Genomic DNA, 26,864 nt, shown 5'->3' on the forward strand with positions numbered 1-26,864 from the left:
ATAAGGAGGCGGGATCGAAATAGCGCGCGGCCGCAGTCCGGTCTAGTGTCATGCGCGTGAGCCTCCGCGTCCGTCCATCGCGGGGACAGGTCCGTCCCGGTAGCTGCCGCTGAGGTCGCCCCGCGCCGCCAAGATGTACGACGCGGACGAGGGTGAGCGCGCCACAGCCGTGCCCTGGCGGCGGGTCCCGTCACCTCAGCCGGGAGCTCGGCGCCGGAGGGCTGCCCCTGGGGGGCGGGCACGGGCCACAGGCCCCTGGGGTCCCGGGCCGTGCCGGGCCGGGCCGGGCCTGCAAACCCTTGCCGCGCAGCCGGGAGCGTGGTCGAGTCCCTGCGCTTCACCCCGGCGGGGCTGGGAGCGGAGCGGAGCGGGGAGGGCCGCTGGAGGAGCCGCAGCTGTACCTCCAGGTCCCTTCCACTGTGTCCGTGCTTCTAGCCAGGAGCAAGAGCACAGGCCGGGGGGCTCTGAGCGGGGACGCGGAGAGCCCGGAAAGGCTGGGGGATGTGGGGACTGGTCAGCTGGCCCTGCCGTGCAGTGGCTAAGAGAGAATGCGATCCTGAGGCGCATAAACGGGGGGATTTGGAGCAGAGAGGTTATTTCACCTTTATATTTGGCACTTTTATATATGACTCCTGCTGGACTGTGTCCACCTCTGGTGCCCACAATTCAAGAAGGATGTTATTAAACTGGAGAGGGTTCAGAGAAGAGCCATGGGAATGTTTAAAAGATTGGAAAACAAGCCTAATAGTGATGGGGCCAAAGAGCTCAATCCGTTTAGCTGAACAAAGGGGTGATTATTGCAGTCTGTAAATACCTACATGGGGACAAATATTTGAAAATGTGTTCTTCAGTCTCGGAAATAGAAGTCTAACATGATGTAATGGCTGAAAGTTGAGGCTAGACAAATTCAGATTGGAAATAAAGGTTTTAACAGTAAAGGTAATTAACCCTTGGAACAGTTTACCAAGAGTTGTGGTGGATTCTTAATCCCTGGCAGTTTTTAACTCAAGATGGTTTATGCTCCTGGAATTATTTTGAGGGAAGTTCTATGACTAGATGAGGTCAGACTAGATGATTAGAATGATCCCTTCTGGCCTCGGAATCTGTGAATCTAGTGTAGACTCGACCTTAGGCATTTTAACAAGTGACCTGATTTTCAAAAGTGCTGAGCACACAGTGGCTCCCACTGGAATCAAAAGTAGCTGATGGGGAAACTGGTGCTTTGAAAAATGGAGCTAAGTATTGGGCTCCTGTTTTTTGAAAGTTTCAACCTTTGGCCGTATGTTTATAGGGTATTTTATGGTAATTAAAAAGTGTGAGGGCAAAGCTTAAAAACCTGCATGAGTGTCCAATGTTCTTGATGCTACAAGTGAAAAATGTGTTTTAGAGTAACAAAAACTTTGAAAGATGCTTAGATATTGGAATAGCTTGTCTGTGGTTCCTAAATAAACAGGAAGCTGAAACATCTGTTAAGATACAATTGAAAGTTAATTGACCTTTACCAAAGGCATAAAGGGCCTCATCCAAAGCCTACTGATGTCAATAAAAATCTTTCTTTTGACTTTAATGAGCTTTGCATTGAATTCAAACTGATTTATTAGTTGCTACTCTAGGAAAGCACAAGTTTTGAGTGCTATCATGCGTATTTTGCTGAGTGGTGGTAAAGTGTTTAGGAACAGATGCTTAACCTTAGGAAACAAAGTAGACTGAATCCTATTGTTCCCATAAAAGTTCTTGTTTATAATAAGCCTTCATAGGTTGCCTACTTTTTCTCAAGGGCCAGTAAAGTAATAAAACTTTTCTGTGTTCCAGATACAAATAAATTACAATATTTTTATTACTGTAGTGTCTATGAGCCCCAGACATGGACCAGGACTCCACTGTGTTAAGCACTGAGCAAATACAGAATGAAAGATGGTCTCTGCCCCAAAGAGCTCACAGTCCAAGTATTGACACTAGGCTGTGTTTGTTCCTGTTATCCCTCTTTCAGGTTTTATTAAGCTCACTAGATTCCACTGCATGCATCCGATGAAGTGGGTTTTAGCCCACAAAAGCTTATGCCCAAATAAATTTGTTAGTTTCTAAGATGCCACAAGTACTCCTCATTTTTTTTTTTTAGAAAAATAATGTATTTGTGTGCAGCCATTGGGTCTTTAGAAGCTATATACAGCCAAAGAAAACATGAATGAATAGAAAGATTGATTTAAGTGTTCTGCTTTCTTGGTAGATATGCAATATGATGAAGATGATGATGAAATCACTCCAGATTTATGGCAAGAAGCATGCTGGATAGTTATTAGGTAACTATCAAATTTTCTAAGAAATGTTAAGAATAGTGAAGTAATCAGGCAAGTGTACGCTTAGCTAAAACATCTAATACTAATAAATATTATATCCTAACTTATTGTGATGAAAATTCCAAGATTTCATGTCCAGAATCATAAATGCTTTCTCTTTAAGAATGAAAGAACGGTTACAAAGAGAGAACATAAGATTTGAGACCACTGGGCCTGTGTATAAATGGCCAAAGGTCAATGGTTTTGTAAGTGATTGCCTTCCTAGACAGTCTGAAAGCATTTTCCTAGCAAATTCAGCATTAACACAATATTTTCCATTATTGCTTGTGGGTGTAGAGGTACATTTATAAGATTACTGCTAAGAATAATGCTAACATAGTGAATTGGTAAGTTAAGGCACTGATCCCACAGCTTCTTGCAAGTCAGTCAATAGGGAACAAAGTTGCAGGATCTGGGCATAAATATTTCTGTCTGTTTTTTGAAAGTTTCTTTGGAACAATTGTTTTCTTCTCACAGCACAATGTTGAAATACAAGCAGATATTTGTTTCATGTAGCAATAATATCCTTTGATTAATTACAGTATGTTTATCTTGAATTTTTAAACATTACCTGATAATTAACATAGTTTATGGATATGTAAACTGAGAATTTTTGTTGATTAATTGAATATGCTTTATTTTTTCTAAGCTCCTATTTTGATGAGAAGGGGTTGGTCCGACAACAGCTGGATTCTTTTGATGAGTTCATTCAGATGTCTGTGCAGAGAATTGTAGAAGATGCACCACCTATCGATCTACAAGCTGAAGCTCAGCATGCCACAGGGGAAGTTGAAGAACCGGTAAGAGGGATATTTGCAGAGTTTGATTCTTTTAATCGTACAGATGTGAAAATTGTGCTGGGAGTTCTTATTGCAGTTGAACAGCTGAAGGCTGCAGCAGCAGATCCAGTCAATTAGCGCATGATATAGCTAAAAAGAAATGCTACTAATGGGGAAACGAATGGGTCATTAAAGCAGTTGAAACGCCAAACATTTTTGGCAAAAATGGTATGTCCATAATGAACTTTATCAAGGGTGAGAAATATCAATTTTTTTAGTCTTTGTTCGTTTCATGTTAGATTTTCAAAAATTTTCAGCACCCACAGCTGGGGCCAGATATTCAAAGGGCTCAGCTCCTATTGTTCTCATTTGGCACATGTTATCAAATTATATTCCTTAACTCCAGAAGCATGATGTGCTACATGTAATCAGAATGCCATTCTCAAACTTCTGGAAGTTAATTTCAAAACATTGCTTTCAATCTAGGCCAAGTGAATGTTACACTTCTGGACCCCGTTCATATCAAGTTTAAAGAAAAGCTGGCTGGAGAAAAATGAAGATCTTGATACAAGTTTTAGTAACCAAAAGATAACTTATCCTCGCACAGAGTAACAACTGCAGAGAAATAACTAAATAGATTTCTAGTTAGATTGTAAGCCCATTGGGGTGGGGCGACCCTCCTTTAGTTCTGTGTTTGTACAGTACCTAGTACAATGCGGTCCTGCTCCATGACTGGGGTTCCTAGGTGCTGTGGTAGTACAAATACTAAAACTAAAGCAAATCTTCTGAGCCAAGTATGAAATATTTCATCATAAGATGCAACTTGCTGAAAAAAATGTAAGCTATCCATAATAGGGATGGGAATGAAAGTGCCCTTTCAGTCATAAATAAAATTGTTAATGTTAGGCTATAGTAAACCAATGCAAACAATAAGTATATTAAAAGAGAATTACTTGAATTCCACTGTTGACTATATTACATTTAACAGATTTAGAAACTGTCAGAAGTCATTCATGAAACAGACAATCACAGTGGGAAAACTTGAACAGCTTATGATCTGAAATACAGCTCTTGAAGCAGCTATAATTAGGTTTTCTTCTTTTTATACTATCCATCTCCATTACCAGATCAGTTCAGTGTGCATCTATATCTGATGGTGCCCTGGCCAGTTGAGTAAGGAAACTGATACTTGGGACATAAGAAGTGGCCAAAAGGAGAATGTGCACCTTGTTGAAGTCCAGGTTTTTTTCTCTCTCCATTTTTCCCCTGTTCTCTTGCCGGGAGGTCTTTTTATGCCTTACTGCTGGATGGATGGATAGAATTGCTCCCACCAGAGTTTATGCAATGTGGGGATCACCAGATAATCCAGAAAAAGATGCTGCTGCACTGACACAAGGCTTTTGTCTGCAATTTTGTGTCATCTTCACATAAGTCCTAGTCTTCTTTTCCACCACCTGCAAGAAGTCATGGGGAGTCAAATTCTCATCTACCGCTTGGTAGTGTGTAGTGCTTTGAGATGCTACAATTATATGCACAATAATTAAATATATGTAAATAAAATAGTCCCGGCTTTGTGCCGTGGTGCAATTCCAGGACTCTCTTTTTTTGTGCTTCTGATTTTAGACTTTTTTGGGAGTAACAAAGCAGTATAAATATTTAATGTCTCTTACAGGATATATTTTAAAATAAAGAAATACTGTGATTTCAAGATTGAAGTTCTTGTATCTTAGTAGATTTTTAATACCATTATAAATTCATATTTACATATTTTCTTGCTGACCCAGTAAATATTAATGGTCTTATCTTGAAGGCAAAATAATTTTGTAATGTGATCTGATCTTACTAGACAGTAAAACATCTAGCTCAGCAAATGTGTGCAAATCCATAGAGAAGTATGTGAGAAGGGCAAGACCTGTTAGGGACTTTAATCTGCTTCTCCCACCACCATTCTCAACCCAAGCCAGTGCCGGATTGCCCCCTACAATATTTTTTCTCCTAATTTGTCTGGTTTGTAAATAAACAAGTCTGCTTCTATCACTGCACCTGTCATTAATAGATTTTGTTGTCAGAAAACTTTTCCCGGTAATCTTCCTAAAACTTTCTTTAATTTTATCACACTCCTGCTAGTGAATAACCCTTTGTAGCATGCTAAATAACTATTCTCCCTCTTTAGTGTTATGAAATATTCAAACTACTTGGAGATTGTCTTGTGTTTCTCTCTTTTTTTTCCTTCCCCTCCTGCCCAATATCTTTAGTCATGGCTAAGAGAATCTGTTTATATTTAGGACTTTTCCATGAGGATCAACCTTTCCAGATCTTAATCGTTTGTTTGTTCTCTGAATTCTCTTGTGTTTATCCTACATCTGTGTTAATGAGGCATCCAGTGAAGTGTTGTAAGTGCAGTTTGTCTACAGACCTATAGAAAGGGATTACCTCTCTAATCTGTGAATTGGGATCTCTGTGTGTGGCATTGTATATGTATTAAACAAGTTCTAAAATTCTCTCATGCATATTGTGATTTGCCATTCTGGTTATTAAAATTAGTTATTTTGGGTTATTTTCAGCCACGATATCTGTTGAAGTTTGAACAAATCTATCTCTCCAAGCCTACGCATTGGGAAAGAGATGGTGCACCTTCACCCATGATGCCCAATGAAGCCAGATTGAGAAATCTTACGTAAGAAAAAGCTCCTTAACAGCTGTTGGATACCATGAAGGAACACATCTGCAATCTAAATTAATAGGATTTTCTCTAATTTTAATTATGCCCTGTAAAATGAAGAATTACTTCCCTATATTTAAAACAAACTACTTGAGTATTAAGTACAAAAGATCACGGACACACTATTACTAAGTAATATAATTTAACAGTACCAACAATTTCTCGGAATAACTTTATCAGTCCTTTATTTTATGCTTTCTCTAGTTCAGAATGCATTATCTTCATATTGTCGTGGATGGGTATAAACTGTTTAGGATGGACAGGCGCGGGCGAAAAGGTGGAGGAGTTACACTGTATGTAAGAAAGCAGTATGACTGCTCAGAGCTCCAGTATGAAACTGGAGAAAAGCCTGTTGAGAGTCTTTGGGTTAAGTTTAGAGGCGAGAGCAACAAGAGTGATATCGTGGTGGGTGTCTGCTATAGACCACCGGACCAGGGGGATGAGGTAGATGAGGCTTTTTTCAGAGAACTAACAAAAGTTTCTAGATCACAGGCCCTAGTTCTCAAGGGGACTTCAATCACCCTGATATCTGCTGGGAGAGCAATACAGCGGTGCACACACAATCCAGGAAGTTTTTGGAGAGTATTGGGGACAATTTACTGGTGCAAGTGCTGGAGGAACCAACTCGGGGCCATGCTCCTCTTAACCTGCTGCTCACAAACAGGGAAGAATTGGTTGGGGAAATAGAAGTGGGTGGCAGTCTGGAAGGCAGTGACCATAAGATGGTAGAGTTCAGGATCCTGACGAAAGAAAGGAGTGCGGCAGAATATGGACTCTGGACTTCAGAAAAGCATAATTTGATTCCCTCAGGGAACTGATGGGTAGGATCCCCTTGGAGACTAATAAGAGGAGGAAAGGAGTCTAGGAGAGCTGGCTGTATTTTAAAGAAGCCTTATTGAGGGCACCAGGAACAAACCATCCCAATGTGCAAAAGAATAGCAAATATGGCAGGCGACCAGCTTGGCTTACCAGCAAAATCTTTGGTAAGCTTAAACTCAAAAAGGAAGCTTACAAGAAGTGGAAACGTGGACAGATGACTCGGGAGGAGTATAAAAATACTGCTCAAGCATGCAGGGGTGTAACCAGGAAGGCCAAAGCACAATTGGAGTTGCAGCTAGCAAGGGATGTGAAAGGTAATAAGAAGGGTTTCTTCAGGTATGTTAGCAACAACAAGGTGGTCAGGGAAAGTGTGGGCCTGTTACTGAATGAGGGAGACAACTTAGTGATAAATGATGTGGAAAAAGTTGAAGTACTCAATGCTTTCTTTTGCCTCGGTCTTCACAGACAAGGTCAGCTCCCAGACTGCTGCACTAGACAGCACAGCATGGGGAGGAGGTGAGCAGCCCTTAGTGGTGAAAGAACAGGTTAAGGACTATTTAGAAAAGCTGGACTTGCACAAGTCCATGGGGACGGATCTAATGCATCTGAGGGAGTTGGCTGATGTGATTACAGAGCCATTGGCCATTATCTTTGAAAACTCGTGGTGATCTGGGGAGGTCCCGGATGATTGGAAAAAGGCAACTATAGTGCCCATCTTGGAAAAAGGGAAGAAGGAAAATCTGGGGAACTACAGACCTGTCCACCTCACCTCAGTCCCTGGAAAAATCATGGAGCAGGTCCCCAAGGAATCTCTTTTGAAGCACTTGGAGGAGAGGAAGGTGATCAGAAACCGTCAACATGGATTCACCAAGGGAAAATCATGCCTGACCAACCTGATTGCTTTCAATGATGAGATAACTGGCTCTGTGGATATGGGGAAAGCAGTGGACATGACATATCTTGATTTTAGCAAAGCTTTTGATAGGGTCTCCCACAGTATTCTTGCCAGCTAGTTTAAAAAGTATGGGTTGGATGAGTGGACTATAAGGTGAATAGAAAGCTGGCTAGATCATTGGGCTCAACGGGTAGTGATCAACAGCTTGATGTCTAGTTGGCAGTCTGTATCAAGCTGAGTACCCCTGGGGTCGGTTTTGTTCATCTTTATTAATCTGGATGATGGGATTAATTGCACACTCAGTTTGTGGATGACACTAAGATGGAGGGAGAGGTAGATATGCTGAGGGATAGGGTCCAGAGTGACCTAGACATATTGAAGGATTGGGCCAAAAGAAATCTGAGGTTCAACAAGGATAAGTGCAGAGTCCTGCACTTAGAATGGAAGAATCCCATGCACTGCTACAGGCTGGAGTCCGACTGGCTAAGCGGCAGTTCTGCAGAAAAGGACCTGGGGGTTACAGTGGACAAGAAGCTGAATATGAGTCAACAGTGTGGCCTTGTTACCAAGAAGGCTAATGGCATATTGGACTGTATCAGTAGAAGCATTGCCAGCAGATTGAGGGAAGTGATTATTCCCCTCTGTTCAGCACTGGTGAGGCCACATCTGGAGTATTGCATCGAGTTTTGGGCCCCCTGCTACAGAAAGGATATGGACAAATTGGAAAGAGTAGTGGAGGGCAACGAAAATGATTAGGGGGCTGGGGCACATGACTTATGCGGAGAGGCTGAGGGAACTGGGGTTATTTAGTCTGCAGAAGAGAAGAGTGAGGGGGGATTTGATAGCAGTCTTCAGCTACCTGAAGGGGGGTTCCAAAAAGGATGGAGATAGGCCAGGGGTTCTCAAACTGGGGGTTGGGACCCCTTAGGGGGTCACAAGATTATTACATGGGGGGGGGGGGAAGGGTTGTGAGCTGTCAGCCTCCACCCCAAACCCTGCTTTGCCTCCAGCATTTATAATGGTGTTAAATATTTTAAAAAGTGTTTTTAATTTATGGGCGGGGGGGTCACATTCAGAAGCTTGCTGTGTGAAAGGGGTCACCAGTACAAAAGTTTGAGAACCACTGAGAGAGGCTGTTCTCAGTGGTGGCAGATGACCGAACAAGAAGCAATTGTCTCAAATTGCAGTGGGGGAGGTCTAGGTTGGATATGGGGGGGGGGGGAAGCTATTTCACTTGGAGGGTGGTGAAGCACTGGAATGGGTTACATAGGGAGGTGATAGAATCTCCATCAGTTTTTGAGGCCCAGCTTGACAAAGCCCTGGCTGGGATGATTTAGTTGAGGTTGGTCCTGCTGCGAGCAGGGGGTTGGACTGATGACCTTCTGAGGTCTCTTCCAACCCTAATCTATGATTCTAATGTTATAATATAGTCATGTCGTATTTTCTTTTTCATAGATATTCTGCTCCCTTGTATGTGGACATAACTAAAACAGTTATTAAAGAGGGAGAGGACCAGTTACAGACACAGCATCAGAAAACTTTTATAGGAAAAATTCCTATCATGCTCCGTTCAACATACTGCCTGTTGAATGGCTTGACTGATCGTGATCTTTGTGAACTGAATGAATGTCCTCTTGACCCTGGTGGCTATTTCATTATTAATGGATCAGAAAAGGTAAAGGATTAGATTTCACATGAAGAAATGTTGTGTGGTGTGGCTTTTTTTTATAAAACGAATGCTGAAAATTACACATTGAAATGGCTCTATATGGCATGTGTTCCTCTTTCTACCAATCCGAAAACTCTGTTTTATGGAATACTACTTAAAACATTTTTTTGATAGTTTTGTTTCCAGTTCTAACACTGGAGTGCCGGTCTAACTCTGAAAAGTGGCAGTATAAAAACAAACCTTTTCCTTGTTATTCAGAGTTGTATGTATTTGTTTTAGTGACAAAATAAGTATTTGCTACTTATTACTCTTATTCAGCAGAACCAGCATAAGTAGTAAAGTAAATTGTTTCATCATGTGCCTCATTCATTAAATTGTTTGCCAAGTTCATTTAATGTGCACCTATGTAAATGCGTTGAAGGCACTGTGACTGTACAGCTGTCAGTGAGGGCATAATTTGACCCTCAGCATCTCTGCTGTTGGTGTGATAAGAGAAAAAAGAACCTAATTTGACTCTCAGGGCTGGCAGCTGAAATTTTCTTTATTTGTGTACTAAGCACATTTGACATGGAAATTAAGACACAACAGACACAGAATCTTCTGATGCCATTTTTACAGTTGCTTTTCAGATACAATATGCTAACCCTTAAGGCATTCTAAGACCCCTATGGAGTGGTATCTAAATGCATCACTACTAGAAAATGCAATAAATGTGTTCTAAAACCGTTGATCTTGGAGTGTCCCTTGTTTCTGGTGTGCTATCTTAAGTAATACTATTACACAGTATTTTCTTAGAACTCTGTTCTTCTAAAGGTGAAAAACACTAGTACAATGAGCAGCCTTTAGCAAAATAACAATGTGCATATAGTTATGTGGAGAGCTTAACAAGTACTATTATGCTATTGTACAGCCAAGAAGGATAGTACAGTACAAGCTAGATTTTAATAGCTGGGTAAGAACAAGATTGGCAGATTGACCAAAAAATAGTAATGGGTTTGAAGTCAGTTTGAAAACAAAACATCTTAAGGTATTGCATGTTTATATTTACTTACTGTAAGCATACTCTCTTACCTGGTTATTTACAATGCTTTGTTTCCAATATAGGTTCTGATTGCTCAAGAGAAGATGGCTACAAACACAGTGTATGTGTTTGCAAAGAAAGATTCGAAATATGCTTACACAGGAGAATGTAGATCCTGCCTGGAGAATTCCTCTCGACCAACTAGTACTATATGGGTTAGCATGCTGGCCAGAGGAGGGCAGGTATGCATGACTGATTGATTTAATAATGGTGGATATTTTATACACCTCTACCCCGATAAAACGCTGTCCTTGGGAGCCAAAAAATCTTACCGCATTATAGGTGAAACCACATTATATCAAACTTGCTTTGATCCACTGGAACGCGCAGCCCCACCCCTCTGGAGCGCTGCTTTACCGCGTTATATCCGAATCCGTGTTATATTGGGTTGCGTTATATTGGGGTAGAGGTGTATTTGGTTTATGTTTGGGCTGAAATTTTCTAAGACTTTGGAGATTTTTCTTTATGTAGTATCTTATGGTATTTAAGTTTCATTTTCTTGAGAAACTGTGTGTTTGATGTAATGCTTTGAAGAGTGTAATCAAATAGGTATTTGTGAGTAGATTTTCAAATTTAATGTATATAATTGTAACCTCTTGAATAAGATGAAAAATGTTATTCAGTAGCTGCTCTGTGGCATTAATAGTTTAAAAACAGATGTATTAGAAATGAGACAGACTTAATCTAATTATTTATATTTATGGTTTTGTACATGGTAATTCTTTTCCATTTCAAAAACCATACTTATCTCTCTTGAATAAGTACTTTATTCAAGCCATTTGAAGTCCAGAAAAAGTTGGTTTGTTTGAAATCAAATGCATTTGAGACTGATCTACCCTGTCCCCCCTCTAGGGCGCAAAGAAGAGCGCTATTGGTCAGCGTATTGTAGCAACTCTTCCATATATCAAACAAGAAGTGCCCATCATTATTGTTTTCCGTGCATTAGGTTTTGTATCTGACAGAGACATTTTAGAGCACATAATTTATGACTTTGAAGATCCTGAGATGATGGAAATGGTAATGTATATTCAATAATGGTGTGTGTCATGGTGTTAAGTGAGCTAAAGTCTGTCTGTCTACTTCTACTATATTCAAAGCATCCTGTCCATATCCCAGTTGTAATTTTAAGACTCATGTGCCACTTGAATCTTAAATGTTAGGGGTTTTTTTGCATTGGTTAAAGTAATAAAAGTTCTCTGAATAAAACAATTATGGTAAATGTACATTTACCTGAAGTGCTTGTGTGGGAATGGAAGAGCGCTGTTTACTATTCAGTTACAGGATCTGATCCGGCTCCCATTGAAATCAGTGGAAAAAAATCCCACGTCTGTCTGTCTCAACTATCTTTTGGTGCACTGCCTATTGTGCCACACTGATCCACAGTTGTCTTTTACAAAAAGCTAATCTGTATGTACTGTTTATATTAAAAAAAATCCCATTACTCAGCTGTGAAGTAGCTTGAAATCATGTTTAATGATACAATCCTGTGAACATTTTTACTTTTTAAAGATCCAATCATCATTTGCTGGTTTAGAAGTATTTCTTACTTGGAGGTGCATTGTCTGTGGTGACTGTCATCATGTTAGCTAATTTGGTATTAATATCCTAGTACATGAAGGCTTTATTTAAACTGTCATCACCTATTAAATCTTACTTTTAAATGAAACATGCTTAATTGTAACTTCAGAAAATAATTCTACATGCACTGCCACTTTTGTATTAATGTCTTATTCTAGAATATCGGACGTTCCCTGCTGCCCCTTTAAAAAAAAAATCTGTTGCAGTATAATGGAGAATTATATTTGGAAAAAAATAACTTTTTGGAATTTTTATTTAAAATGTAGTTAACTAGAACTTCCTGAAAATATTTTTTATAAACAGCTACATAACTGAAATCCTGAATCATCCAATGATTCAGGATTTCCTTCCCCCCCGCCCCCCGATGCAATGATTTTTGCTTCCTTTTGTGCATTAGGTCAAACCTTCCTTAGATGAAGCATTTGTCATCCAGGAACAGAATGTTGCATTAAACTTCATCGGGTCAAGAGGTGCAAAGCCTGGTGTTACCAAAGAGAAAAGAATTAAGTATGCAAAAGAAGTCTTACAGAAGGAAATGCTTCCACATGTTGGTGTCAGTGACTTTTGTGAAACCAAAAAGGCCTATTTTCTGGGGTATGACTGTTTTTTGTCTTAAATGCTGTGTCAGACATCTGAAAGGGAAACTGTCAACTCAAAATTGATTCAAAAATTTAGTTTTAGATATTTATGAAATGTAAGACTGGTAGAAATGTTTCCACAATCTTCAAAATAGTACTAATAGTTACGTTCCCCTGTAGTGTTTGCAACCCAATCCTTGCAGCATTGAAATGGCAGAAATAATGAGTGGATTTAAGTTGAATGTGGTGTTAAGGACCTAAATAAAGACAGTACAGTAGAACCTCCATGGTTACGAACATCTCAGGAATGGAGGTTGTTCGTAACTCTGAACAAAATGTTATGGCTGTTCTTCCAAAAGTTTACAACTGAACATTGACTTAATACAGCTCTGAAACTTTACCATGTAGGAGAAAAATGCTGCTTTTAACCATCTTAATTTAAATGAAACAAGCACAAAAAGTTTCCTTACTATGTCAAATCTTCCTTTAAACTTTTTCCCTTTATTTTTTTAGAAGTTTACATTTAACGCAATACTCTACTGTACTTGCTTTTTTAAAATCTGTGCTGCTGCCTGATTGCATACTTCTGGGTCTAAATGAGGTGTGTGGTTGACCGGTCAGTTCTTAACTCTAGTATTCATAACTCTGAGGTTCTACTATATTGTTAATATATTGCTTGAGTTGACAGTGTAGTTGTGCAGGCTGACTGTAAGGCCGTGTAGTGTATTCTTGGTTATCTAAAATTATTTGGGTGGTATCACCTTGCTCAGTACCTAATGGTATACAAGCAGTCAGTCCCTGTATCAGGAGCCCAAGGCCCCAGTTCAGCCAGTTGGTGGCCCCCATGCTCATGCAGAGCCCCACTGACTTAATTGGGGCCTAAGTTAGACAATACAAGACGGGAAAAGCACACTGATTGGCCAGGTGAAGGTCCAATCCAAAAGTGGGGTAGATTGTTTAAAAAGATAATTCTCCTTTCCGGTCTGCATTGACTTAAACAAGCAGTGGGTTTTTAGGACTTGTGCTTATTAACCTGGTAAAGAGGTCTGTGTTTAGAAATGCAATAATTTCATTTGATTTAGGACTGACAATTCATCGGCACCCCTAGTGTATATGTCCTGTAAATAGTTGTCTGGTCTTCGGGATGAATGTCTGGTTCTAATTAGAATACAAAGTAAGGTGTCTCTTTTTTTTATTGTTTTAGATATATGGTTCATAGATTACTACTGGCAGCTCTGGGCAGAAGAGAACTCGATGACAGAGATCATTATGGCAACAAAAGACTTGATCTAGCAGGGCCATTGCTTGCATTCTTGTTCAGAGGGTAAGCATGATAAACAAAATTGTAGGTATTAAATGGTATTCCAGTGTTAAAAAGTGTCTGATTTCATGTAATAGTTGTTGGGAATGTAAAACTGTCATACTAGAACAGACCATTGTTTCAATTCTGATATTCTCTCAGACCATGGCCAGTCTCAGATTCTTCAGGGGAAGGTACAGGATGTACAATTATGGAATAACCTGTCCATAGGAATCAGAGTAGCAGCCATGTTAGTCTGTATCCGCAAAAAGAAAACGAGTACTTGTGGCACCTTAGAGACTCTTATCCTCAAATTCGTTAGTCTCTAAGGTGCCACACATACTCATTTTCTTTCTGTCCATAGGAAGAAACTTCTCTGAACTCCAGGTGATTAGTTGCTGGTTTATGCCCTGTAGCATGAGGAGTTTATGTCTTTATATTTATGCTGCCTAGTGTAACTGTGGATGGAATCCTTATCCATATAAAAATGTAATTCTGTTTTGACTCCTGTGAAGCATTTCACCTCTATTTTCTATGTCCTGTTTTCAAAAACTCTCCATAAATCTGTTTGATTAAATTGACCTGCTACAGAATGTTACTACAGTTACCTTTCCTGGCTTCTAACAATTACATTTTCTGCTTTCTTTAACAGAATGTTTAAGAATTTGCTCAAAGAAGTGAGAATATATGCACAAAAATTTATTGACAGAGGGAAAGATTTTAACTTGGAACTGGCAATTAAAACAAGGATTATATCAGATGGTTTGAAATACTCATTGGCTACTGGAAACTGGGGTGATCAGAAGAAAGCTCATCAGGCCAGAGCAGGAGTATCTCAGGTAACCTAGCTAAATAAGTCTAAGACAAAGCATAGCTTTTGTCTTGTAAAAGCTTCTGTACACCTATCCAGAATGCTTGTATTAAAAACTCTCTCTTTAAGATTCTGTCACATTAGAGGTTTTTACGTTGGCTGAGTGGTCACTACAGATCATTACTGGTATATATTAAAGGTGAACAGAGTTCTTTCAGGGTCAGCCCTACTACAGAAGTTGCTGAACGCCCACATGCACACAGTTAAGATATTACTAGACTGGCAGAACTTTTAAGTGGAAACCTAATTGTGATTCTGGGAGCCCTTCAGTGCCAACTGGCAAAGGGTGTACCATACCATAATGCAGAACACCTGATGCACTCCTTGCCCCAACACACTGTATCTGAAAGGTGTCCTGTAAGGTATCCTATCCAAACTGGTAACACACTGGTCGTTAATATTGTGTGATATGTGTACGGGCAGTGTGCAAAGAATATGTGTGCTGGAAATATGTTCTTAAAATGTGTTTTGGCAAGCGGTGCATAAGCCCAGCCTGCCCTAGACAAAGGGGTGGTGTTTCGCCTGCTTGACTGTGTCTCCACTGTAAATTGAGGAAGGTGGGGCCAGAAACCGGGAGAGCACATTTACATATCCGGTAAATGAAGCCCTTCAACTTGCTAGTGGGGGAGATGCCACTTAATGATTTATGACAAGGGATGGAGGCTCTATCCCCAGAAAGCTTTTCTGGCTAAACAGACAATGGGTTTAGGGAAATTCAAGAAGAAACAGGGATTACTTAATTGGGATTCATCATCTTAGGGGCAAAAGTTGCCAGAGCGCTCAAACTCTGGGAGAATTGGATCCTTCAGTCAAAGAAGTTGAAGTCTCTGGGAACTGACTGTAGGTGGAAAAACCTGCTCACACAAAGATTGTAACTTGCCAGAGTTAAGTTTTAGTCAGTAGAATGTGTTTTTGTTTTGGTTTTTTTTGTTTGTAACCTGGCAGATTCGTGAAGAGTTTGCCGGTAAGGCAGACAAGCTGATGTGTCAGGGTGGTAACACAGAGCTTAGCAGCAGCAAAGCTAACTCTTGCTGAGGCAGAGTGGTAATACAGTGGCTCACAGTTTTGGGTGACCTGGACAAGACCTCACACTAGTCTAAGATGAGATGAGGTGAACTAGTTTCTGTTTATTGTTACTTTGTTGAAAGGCATAAAGATAGTTGTCAATTTAGGTGGTAACTGACTTCCTTCTAGTAGGCATTTTGAAATAAGTAAGACTAACAAATTGCAAATGATTTTGGTTTGAAATGAAGAATACCGCTTGGGTGTCTAATTTTAAAAACTTACAATTACATCTAGGTGTTAAACCGCCTGACCTTTGCATCCACACTTTCCCACTTGAGACGCTTGAATTCTCCAATTGGTAGAGATGGTAAACTAGCAAAGCCCAGACAGCTGCACAATACATTGTGGGGAATGGTCTGTCCTGCTGAGACTCCAGAGGTAACACAAGTTACATTGAAACTAATGTATTCCAAAAGCATATTTGCTTGTATTATGGTAATCTAACACTGCAGATTTGTTGCAATATGTCAATGTGCAATTGCATTTTATTTTCAGTATTTAATTTCAAATATTTCAGATTTAAAGTTAAATTTGCAGTGAAGGCATAAGATGTTTTTTAACTAATAAAGTAATTGTGTGTCTGAATCCACTATCAATTCTGTGTATGTGTTTTCTTGGAAACTATTTGTCTAGCCTTTTCAAAGGCATATTGATTTGTTGTTTTTTACAACAAAACTAAATCTGTTTGTTAGGGCCATGCAGTAGGACTTGTAAAGAACTTAGCCTTGATGGCTTACATTTCTGTGGGGTCTCAGCCATCTCCGATTCTGGAATTTTTAGAAGAATGGAGTATGGAAAATCTGGAAGAAATATCTCCAGCAGCCATTGCAGAGTATGTATAAATGAGTTTGTCTCTGAATAATTTTAAACTTTTTTTTTAATTCAAAACCGCTTTTTCATATAACTCTGGCTTTTCTTTTCATAGTGCAACCAAGATCTTTGTTAATGGCTGCTGGGTAGGAATACACAAAGATCCAGAACAGCTGATGAACACACTAAGAAAATTACGTCGTCAGATGGACATAATTGTGTCAGAGGTACGTTTTCTGAATGAACGACCATGTAAATTCTAGCTGCGAAGGATGGAATGTAGTAGGCAGAACACCCCTTTCGAAAGTATGAGTACAAGCGGAAATTCTTTTTGATCATACTTCAAAGGCTTAGTTCCCTAAAACCATTTTTAAAGAGAATTTAGCTGAAAACTGCCCTTTTCGAATCGGAAGCCTGTTCAATGGAGCCCTCATACTCGCAGCACACTGTAGACAGTAGCTTAAAGGCTCCCGCTTTGGGGAACTTCACTTTGTTATAGCCCCTGTTGTGTGCACCCTGACTCTCATTCCACGGTTCATACAAAACCTCAAATGTGTGTACCCATTAATTCTCCTTGTTTGCATGTGCAGGTCTCCATGATCAGGGATATTAGGGAGCGAGAAATCCGCATCTATACTGATGCTGGCAGAATCTGCAGGCCACTTTTAATTGTGGAAAAACAAAAGCTGCTGTTGAAGAAGAGGCATATTGACCAACTAAAAGAACGAGAGTACAACAACTACAGGTAAGAAATCTCCCCAGAACATGAAAAATGTCTTGCTCTTTCTTCCAAATGTATGCTTCTCAGGGTTTGTTTGAAGTCAGCTGAATCTGCAAGCCACCTTTGTATTTAAAAACTTGTTACTTGACTACTTTGTGTGTTCTACACAGCATTGATTATAATCGCAATAGAGCATAATTGTGTCAAATCAAGGCAGTGGCGTATTCCCTAATTACAAACAAGATAAGTCTTGCTTTTTGACATAGCTAATGAAACCTGTATTAAATGTTACTTTGAATAGTAAGGCATTGAGACAGTTTGATTATTTAGTTGGCAGGATCTCGTGGCCAGCGGTGTAGTAGAATACATTGATACGCTAGAAGAAGAGACTGTGATGCTGGCAATGACTCCAGATGACTTGCAGGAGAAAGGAGTGGCATACTGTTCAACTTACACACATTGTGAGATTCACCCGTCCATGATCCTAGGAGTATGTGCATCTATTATTCCTTTCCCTGATCACAACCAGGTCGGTATTTATTTATTTAGGCCTCTTGCTTTTAAAGTTAAGACTATATTACAAAAGGAAAATTTAAAAAGCATGTTTTAACATATATAGACATGTATATGCATGAAGAATTTAATAGATGTTCTATTGACACTGCTTCTTTTTTTGCCTTCATAGTCTCCTAGGAACACATACCAGTCTGCTATGGGTAAACAGGCTATGGGAGTTTATATTACAAACTTTCATGTTCGTATGGATACACTAGCCCATGTGTTGTATTACCCTCAAAAACCCCTTGTGACTACACGCTCTATGGAGTACTTGCGATTTAGAGAGTTGCCAGCAGGTATGTTGTGGGTTAATAAGCAAACCTAAAACGTATTAAATAAAATGTACACAAATATCAATATTTAAAGACCATTCATTATGGTGAAAAGTAACTAGGATTGTGCTTAGTAGTAACTTCTGGTCATTCTCATTATTGTGCCTTGTAATCTGGGCATCACCAGCTATAAGGAGATACTCTCAGCATAGCTGCTAAGGCTACAATATGTTAAAAATAATTCCTCCCTCCCCCAACAGATTACATTGTTGGAAATTAGTGTATTTTTCATCAGCATTTGTTAGATCTCCAGAAGGGGTCAGTGTTGTATTGAAAGTTCTAATCTAGAGTATACTCCAATTTTGTATTTATTCAATACTACATGGCCTCTATTTTGTGTGTGTGTGTGGTGGAGATTTGCTTTAATGTCCAGGCGGTGTAACTATATGGAACGCAGTTCATTTTGAATGAAGAAACCTTGCTTATATGAGCTATAGGTGCTTTAAACATTTGCTTCTATTGTATTACAGGTATCAACTCAATTGTGGCCATTGCGTCATACACCGGTTATAATCAGGAAGACTCTGTCATCATGAACCGTTCTGCTGTCGATAGAGGTTTTTTCAGGTATGGTTTTCCTGAACTCTGAACTGTAGAAAATTGCTCATGTAAATTTATAGGGTTGTTTTTACTCATTTGAAGATTTAAATCTTTCCCAGTTTTTATTCAGATGTCTAAAGGACATAACATGCCTTTTCTAAGACTCTGGACAAATTTTAACTTAGTCATACATTTTAAAATACTACCAACAGCTGATTACTGCGTATTGTTACTAGTATATTAAAATGTACAGTTAGAATCCTAGAAGATCAGGGTTGGAAGGGACCTCAGGAGTTCATCTAGTCCAACCCCCTGCTCAAAGCAAGACCAATCAGTTCCAAAGAGGATGGCTCTAGACTGTTCTCAATGGTGGCAGATGACAAAACGAGGAGTAATGGTCTCAAGTTGCAGTGGGGGAGGTTTAGATTGGATATTAGGAAAAACTTTTTCACTAAGAGGGTGGTGAAACACTGGAATGCGTTACCTAGGGCGGTGGTAGAATCTCCTTCCTTAGAGGTTTTTAAGGTCAGGCTTGACAAAGCCCTGGCTGGGATGATTTAACTGGGAATTGGTCCTGCTTTGAGCAAGGGGTTGGACTAGATGACCTTCTGGGGTCCCTTCCAACCCTGATATTCTATGATTCAATCCCCAACTAAATCAAGCCTGACCTTAAAAACCTCTAAGGAAGGAGACTGCACCACCCCCCTAGGTAACGCATTCCAGTGTTTCACCACCCTCCTAGTGAAAAGGGTTTTCCTAATATCCAACCTAAACCTCCCCCACTGCAACTTGAGACCATTACTCCTTGTTCTACCATCTGGTACTACTGAGAATGGTCTAGATCCATCCTCTTTGGAACCCCCTTTCAGGTAGTTGAAAGTAGCTATCAAATCCCCCTTCATTCTTCTCTTTCGCAGACTAAACAATCCCAGTTCCCTCAGCCTCTCCTCCTAAGTCATGTGTTCCAGTCCCCTAATCATTTTTGTTCCCCTCCGCTGGACTCTTTCCAATTTTTCCAGATCCTTCTTGTAGTGTGGGGCCCAAAACTGGACACTACTCCAGATGAGGCCTCACCAATGTCTAATAGAGGGGAACGATCATGTCCCTCGATCTGCTGGCAATGCCCCTACTTATACATCCCAAAATGCCATTGGCCTTCTTGGCAACAAGAGCGGACTGTTGACTCATATCCAGCTTCTCGTCCACTGTAACCCGTAGGTCCTTTTCTGCAGAACTGCTGCCTAGCCACTTGGTCCCTAGTCTGTAGCGGTGCATAGGATTCTTCCGTCCTAAGTGCAGGACTCTGCATTTGTCCTTGTTGAACCTCATCCGATTTCTTTTGGCCCAATCCGCTAAAGTTGCTCTTTTTCAACCTATTTTGTTTTTTTTAAAAAAAGTCACTTACAGAAGTTACAACTGCCACAGCAAGAAGATGCAAAAGTAACCACTCCAGTGAATAACTAGGGCCAAAATTAAAAACATGACACACTTTCCCAACCAACCGTTTTCCTCCTCTTGCTTTAAAGTTAGGTCTTGCTGACTGCACTGAATCATATTTGTATGTAGATTAAATGTAATAGGATTTGGATGTTTTCTCTCTTGAACTGTCAAGTTTTGTGAGCCCTTTGATGCCAGGCATTTGAGCTTCCCAAGATAATCCTATTGTTAGCCAGGGAAGTGATGTGACCTATCACCACTTTGCCGCAATTACACCTGAATGATGTAATGGACACATTCATTGTTTGTCTTTTGGTTATCTAGGTCCACATTCTGTTCTACTTTTGGTTGGCTAGACCTTAAAGAGGCACGTTCGCTTCTTCACATCCGTTTACTTATGTAGAATAAGAAATGAGAAGCTGTGCTGGATTTTTATGGATTGCTTTAATAATTACTGCCCAAAGTGAGCACTGGGTATGTTCACTGGCACATTTTAAAAATAAAAAAAAATTTTAAACTTCAAGTACAACTGGGGATCCATATGCTAGCCTATAAGGCAGCACTATAAAAAAAAAAAAGAGAGAGAGAGAAAAATAAAAACGGAATAACCTGAATAAAACCCAAGCACTCTAGTGCACCGGAGGTGTACTTCAGTGGGTGCAGCTTAATGGATACTGGAGGGGGGAAAGGTGTTCTTAAATTACTCATCACTGTACACGTGATGATTTAGTATATATGTACAGTGGTGATGCCATTGTTTACATTAGCATTCAGGTAATGGTGTGACATCAAAACATGCAAGCTAAAAGGCAGACAAAGGGGTGAAATGTATGAGTAAAGTGGTCTGGGTCGTAACACAGGGATAACACAATTCCCTTTTTTTGTAAGACGTATAGTAGATCCTAAAGTTACCATCGTCTACCACTACCAGCAGTTTATTTGTAGACATTTCACAGATTTATTCTGAGAAGTGACGTCAAAATGTCCTTTGTGGGGTTCATTGTTTCTCCTTGATTTGCTCTAGAAGTCATAGTGTAGTATCCAAGTAAAAACTTCTTGCATGGGGCCTGAGCATTCTTTCAGACTTGTCATTACTGGTAATTCTAACTCAACTGTGCTATGAGCCAGGGCTGTTTGTTTTCAGTTTTTATTTTGTTTAAAATGTCCTGGGAATTTCACTTTTACAAAAATTAAATGGTGAAAATCAGTGCAAAAAAACTAACTTATGTTTTCTGGGTAAATATTAGGTTAACATTTGGGAACAAGAGGACAGAAAAATAAGTGTATTATAAATAAAAGGAGTTAATGCTGTGGCTTACTGCATAAACTACACATTAACACTCTGCATGTGCACGCGCACACAATTTTCCACTACGTTGCTGCACTTTGACAGCCTCACATTTACACCTAGACTAATTTTATTAACAAACACCATCTATCTAATGTAATCAGATTTTTTTTAACATAATCAGTATTTTGATACCACTTGAGTGGTCCAAAATTTGGGTGAAAATCAGTTTAAAACAAAAAACCACCACCCCCAACTTTTTTAAAATCAATAAAACAAAGGGCCTCAATTGTGATTTAGATACGGTTATAGCATACAATTTAAAAAAGAACGCTGATATCTAAACAAGTTATTCTTTTTAAATTTTCTTTCAGATCTGTTTTCTATCGCTCATATAAAGAACAAGAGTCCAAGAAAGGATTTGACCAAGAAGAAGTTTTTGAAAAACCTACACGTGAAACTTGTCAGGGTAAGAGATGCTGGCAGATGGAAGAAACAAAACCTGCAATTAGCAGCCAGACTTCATCAGACTGAGTCCTTCATGTTAACTTTACTATATTTGACTACTTATATTGCACTGTAAACATGTAAATGATTGATAAATTTGTGCTCTTGGTACAAAGAAATTTGCATGGTCAGTAAAAAACAAAAATTCCCTTTCTGGATATGTTAGCAGCATGTACATTTATAGTAGAATCTGCACTTACTAATATGTCATGAATTCACAACACTGCAGTATACTGACACAGAATGCAAATATGGTGTCTACTATTCTGAGAACGTGATCCTTAATGTTTTTGTAGAAATACTTTGAAGGATTTTCGGCTCTGAATTCATTTGTCTTTAATCTCAGGTATGAGGCATGCCATCTATGACAAACTAGATGATGATGGTTTGATAGCACCTGGTGTACGTGTGTCAGGAGATGATGTCATCATTGGCAAAACGGTAACTCTGCCTGAGAATGAAGATGAACTCGAAAGCACTAATAGACGATACACAAAGAGGGACTGTAGCACTTTCCTACGAACTAGTGAGACTGGTATTGTAGACCAGGTCATGGTAACCCTTAATCAGGAAGGATACAAGTTTTGCAAAATTAGGGTGAGTACCAGTTTCTATGGCTTCTGGGTTTAAAAAAAAAAAGGAAAAAATAAGTATCAAGTCACTGATCTGATGTTTTCTGTTGCCTCCAGGTGCGCTCTGTGAGAATCCCACAAATTGGAGATAAGTTTGCCAGCAGGCATGGTCAGAAGGGTACCTGTGGTATCCAGTACAGACAGGAGGTAGCAACGTTTTCTCTCTTATACTTGTCTCTCACTGTAGAGTGAAACTTGCCTATTAATGTGGATTGCCTGTGAAATAAGTTACCTTAATATATTGATTTCAATTTAACCTCTGTTCAAACCTTATTTAAAATGTCTTTTGAGTCACTTAAGTTGAACTGGATTTTTATTTTGTTGGAACTCCCTAGCTTCTCACGGGGCATAATGAGAATCTCTTTCCTGCTTTAGGATATGCCTTTCACCTGTGAAGGTATCACACCTGACATAATCATCAACCCCCATGCCATCCCTTCCCGTATGACAATTGGTCACTTGATTGAATGCCTTCAAGGGAAGGTAAGGAGAACAGTTTATGTTGTGTAGCTAAAATCTGAGAAGCAAACTGCACTTGTTTTACCTTGTGGAGAAGCTGATCTGCTAGTTCCCGGTATTTGTTAACCCACTAAAGAATGATGATCAAGTTCCCATTTGAGGATCTAGTAACAAAACAAAAGATATATTAATTTCCTTAGGGAGAAGCCAGAGTGCTATCTTCAGTGGGTCAAACCACGATGTGTTTATAGCAGAATTTCTGTGCTGCTTTTCTTGACAGAATTACCATACAAGCATAATTAACCCTAAAAATCCCTAAGCGTTCTCCTAATCTATGGAAAAGAAAGAAATAACAGAGTTAGGCCAGTGTTAAGTGCTTCTGAAAATCCCACCTGTAACTTGTGCATCTAAGTTTTGTTCAACAGAAAAATATCCACTGCATTAGAAAGTTAAGGTTACAGTCTTGGGTATTGGGTCTGAAATCTTAACGGGGGAGTAGGTTAGCTTTTTCAAGTTAACCTGCATACTGTCTGAAAACTCTCATATATAGAATGCACAGTTTGTGTCTATAAAAGTTCATGGTATTCAGGAAACCCTTTTTCTCCATAGGTATCGGCAAACAAGGGAGAAATTGGTGATGCTACACCTTTCAATGATGCTGTCAATGTGCAGAAGATTTCCAATCTATTATCAGATTATGGCTATCATCTGAGAGGAAATGAGGTATAGTGTTCAAAATGCCAATCTAGCTAAAGATTATTGGTCTGTTTTTTGATAAATTTTGTTAATATGTCAAATTTAGGCTTATGCTTCAGTGATTGTATTCTTTACTTCAGGTTCTCTACAATGGCTTCACTGGACGCAAAATCACATCACAAATCTTCATTGGTCCTACTTACTACCAGAGGTTGAAACATATGGTAGATGACAAAATTCATTCTCGTGCAAGAGGGCCAATTCAGATTCTTAACAGGCAACCAATGGAAGGTAGATCTCGGTAAGAATATTTGTGGATTTTCTTTTTTACGAGTGTCCTTGAAGCCTCACAGTTGGGTTGCTAAGGCAGAGAAAAATTAGCTGCCTCAGCTGTGCAGCTGTATCTTAATTGGCTCATCCAATTAGCCACCCATTTGGAGCTGATGGTAGTGTGCTTAGGTTTGGACAGATAAAACATGACTTAGTTTGTTGTGAAGTTGTGGTTTGTCTGTTCAAACACTATATATTGTCATCCGTTGTAGAAATTTTCTTAGTCATGTGACTGCTAGTGGGAGCAGTAGTTTTATAATGTGGCTGACTTCTTCCCAATGATCGTATTTTTGGGAGAAGAGATGACAACTTGCTGGGTACAGAGGCACCTATTTGTACTAATGCTGATGTATTTGTAGAGAATTAGGTTTCCATATTAGCTACTGGAATCATAATTTCTGACTTAATGACACAATATCCTCCCCACCCCCTTATAGCGATGGTGGCCTTCGTTTTGGAGAAATGGAGCGAGACTGTCAGATTGCTCATGGAGCAGCTCAATTTTTGAGAGAGAGATTGTTTGAGGCTTCAGACCCATACCAAGTTCACGTTTGCAATCTTTGTGGAATAATGGCAATAGCTAACACAAGGACACACACGTACGAGTGCAGGGGGTGCCGTAATAAAACACAGGTATGTATGGATTTCCTCTGCAAATATTTCTACTTGCAGTCAAGAACAAACAGTGATTAAAGAAGTATGATGGTGAGTGAGGATGAAGAGAGCAAGTGGTAAAAGAAACCCAAAAATTAACCCAATAGTTACTATATAACAAATGGGTTTTTTCCTAAGTGTCAGAGTTCTCGCTGTGTCATTTGGCAGGAAATTTCACTTATGTATTTTATAATACTGGGTTTTCAGAGAACTTAACTAAAAGTGAACATTAAATCTTTTAACTTTTGGGGGAAAAAAGTGATACTGTAAAACTCATGATTTCATGGCTTTGCCACTATAACTCTTCAGAATATTATATTTTGTTTGGGAGAGGAATAAACTAACTTGTCGCATATTTGACATGCTGGGGGAGGGAAATCACAGGTTTTGAATTAATATGGAAATTTTATATTTAAGTATAAACAGGATTGTTTTTCTCTACCATAACTCGGTTATTCCTTCAACCTCTAAAGAGCGTAATTGTCTCGTAATAGTTAATATGCACAAATAAAATATCTTGACCGATAGGAGCAAAAAAGATCTTTTGTCTACAGATTTTGACCACTGAAGGACAAGTCTACTGTATTAAAATGATGATAAATTATAAATAGTGTTGATGGTCTGGACCCTGTAGAGGAACATATCAACACTATTGAGTAAAGTAATGCCACCCTGGATGGAGTGTGATCAGTCATCACTTCAAGGTGAATTGTAAAGACTTTCCCTAAAGGGCTAACAAAAATATAACTTGATATGAAGCACTAGACCAAAAAAAATAGCCTTGTAATTTTGGAACCAAAATGTTACTATTTACTTAGTGGGTAGGTAGAGTGAAATTAATCTTTAAAAAGATGCCATGTACTAAATTTTCTTACTTCCTTTTCAGATTTCCTTGGTGCGAATGCCATATGCCTGTAAACTCCTCTTTCAAGAGCTGATGTCCATGAGTATTGCACCTCGTATGATGAGTATTTAGCCTTTAAAAGGCTGTGCTTTAGTTCTGACTTTACGTATCTGCTTGCTCTGGTTCTAGTGTACCATTTTAAAAGATTTTAAATGCAGAATGTTACATATGTCATTTACATCAGGTTATGTTTTGCATCTGAACACTTTGTTTAATGATCTTGAGCTTACTTTTTGTAAATAGAAATAAAGATTTGTAGTCATATGTGAATTACATTTATTTGTATGTCTGCCAAAAGCATGTAAGCAAAACATTACTAAAAGGAAGAATGAGTCAGATAAGGAACTGATTATCAGGCTAGAAGAAGTCAGTGGCTGTAGCTTTCCGAAACACTAACTTAAACTGTGCATAAATGATATAGTCCTCACGTCACGGCTCTGCATCATCATCTGGGAAAAAACAAACAAAAAGGGATGTGGTTTCATAATTACAAGAGGGTAACACTGCAGATACCCCAATATCAGTGGATTGAATTTTCTGTTTGTTCTTCGTTATCCACATTTTAAATCAATCAGTCCTTTCCTCTCTTTCTTTCTTCTGAGGGAACTGGATAGCTTAGGGTAATGGAATTTAGGGAACCTTTCACCAAGGTCATTGGAATACGTCCATTGTCAGTAGTTGGCTAACTACATAGACATTTAGACTGTGCTTATTACTGATGCATCTGAGATGCCATCTGATGACTTCATGCCTGGCACTGCCTGAGATTGTCGGGCAGCAAGTCAGAGCTGGCATGCTGCTTGGAGAATAGCTTCAGGAGCCGCAGAAGTGACAGCTGTATGTGGATGAGAGCTAGAACTGCTGGTGGGAACTGACCAAAGCAAGGACTCCTAATGAGCAGAAGGCTTGGGCAGTGGCCTCTAGAAAAAAGTGAGAGATTCAGCTTGGTGTGGGGAAGCAGGAGGGTGGGTCCCCTGAGCACAGTTAGGAGGTGCAGGCAGGGAGGACTGGGAGTGGAACGCTGTCTGAGGGAGAACCCTCTCCACGAAGCGCTGTGGGAAGACTGGTCGCTCAGACAGAGAGGGCTAGAGACCGGGGTCCTGAATTGAGACATAAGGAACTGAGAACAAAGTGCTGATAGACTCTTTTATGGGTGACTTGAGATGTCCCTGGAGATGGGAATGGAAAAACACACTGTATTTTTACTGCAGGAACTGGAGAATGGTTTTACAACCAGGCTTTTGGGGAACTATAGCACTGGTGTAGATGAATAAATTGAAGTCAGACTATGTACCTTTGGGTG

General features: G+C 39.6%; 2 protein-coding genes and 1 long non-coding RNA gene across 3 annotated transcripts in view; 1 reads left to right on the forward strand and 2 right to left on the reverse strand.

Annotated features, from left to right (window-relative positions):
* POLR2B (RNA polymerase II subunit B) lies at positions 1-25,831 on the forward strand. The gene is made up of 25 exons (XM_084625612.1): positions 1-152; positions 2,228-2,300; positions 2,986-3,136; positions 5,680-5,792; positions 9,007-9,226; positions 10,325-10,483; positions 11,154-11,318; positions 12,277-12,473; positions 13,662-13,781; positions 14,410-14,596; positions 15,928-16,071; positions 16,386-16,525; positions 16,619-16,730; positions 17,094-17,248; positions 17,555-17,753; positions 17,910-18,078; positions 18,585-18,681; positions 21,754-21,848; positions 22,233-22,483; positions 22,576-22,665; positions 22,894-23,001; positions 23,587-23,700; positions 23,814-23,974; positions 24,441-24,636; positions 25,544-25,831. Exons 1-25 carry the CDS (start codon positions 134-136, stop codon positions 25,631-25,633), a joined length of 3,525 nt encoding a protein of 1,174 aa, XP_084481738.1. The 5' UTR covers positions 1-133; the 3' UTR covers positions 25,634-25,831.
* LOC311519263 lies at positions 4,037-23,572 on the reverse strand. The gene is made up of 2 exons (XR_014711239.1): positions 23,063-23,572; positions 4,037-4,569 (listed from the first exon to the last, which is right to left on the reverse strand). It is a non-coding gene; the product is annotated as an uncharacterized lncRNA (long non-coding RNA).
* IGFBP7 (insulin like growth factor binding protein 7) overlaps positions 25,821-26,864 on the reverse strand; it is a 73,194-nt gene continuing 72,150 nt past the window's right edge. Inside the window, exon 5 of the mRNA XM_084625613.1 lies at positions 25,821-26,010. The gene's annotated coding sequence lies outside the window, so the exon portion shown is untranslated. The remainder of the gene's footprint in view (positions 26,011-26,864) is intronic.

Source organism: Lepidochelys olivacea (genome assembly GCF_965140295.1).
Source record: "Lepidochelys olivacea isolate rLepOli2 genome assembly, chromosome: 4".
NCBI classification, from domain to species: Eukaryota; Metazoa; Chordata; order Testudines; family Cheloniidae; genus Lepidochelys; species Lepidochelys olivacea.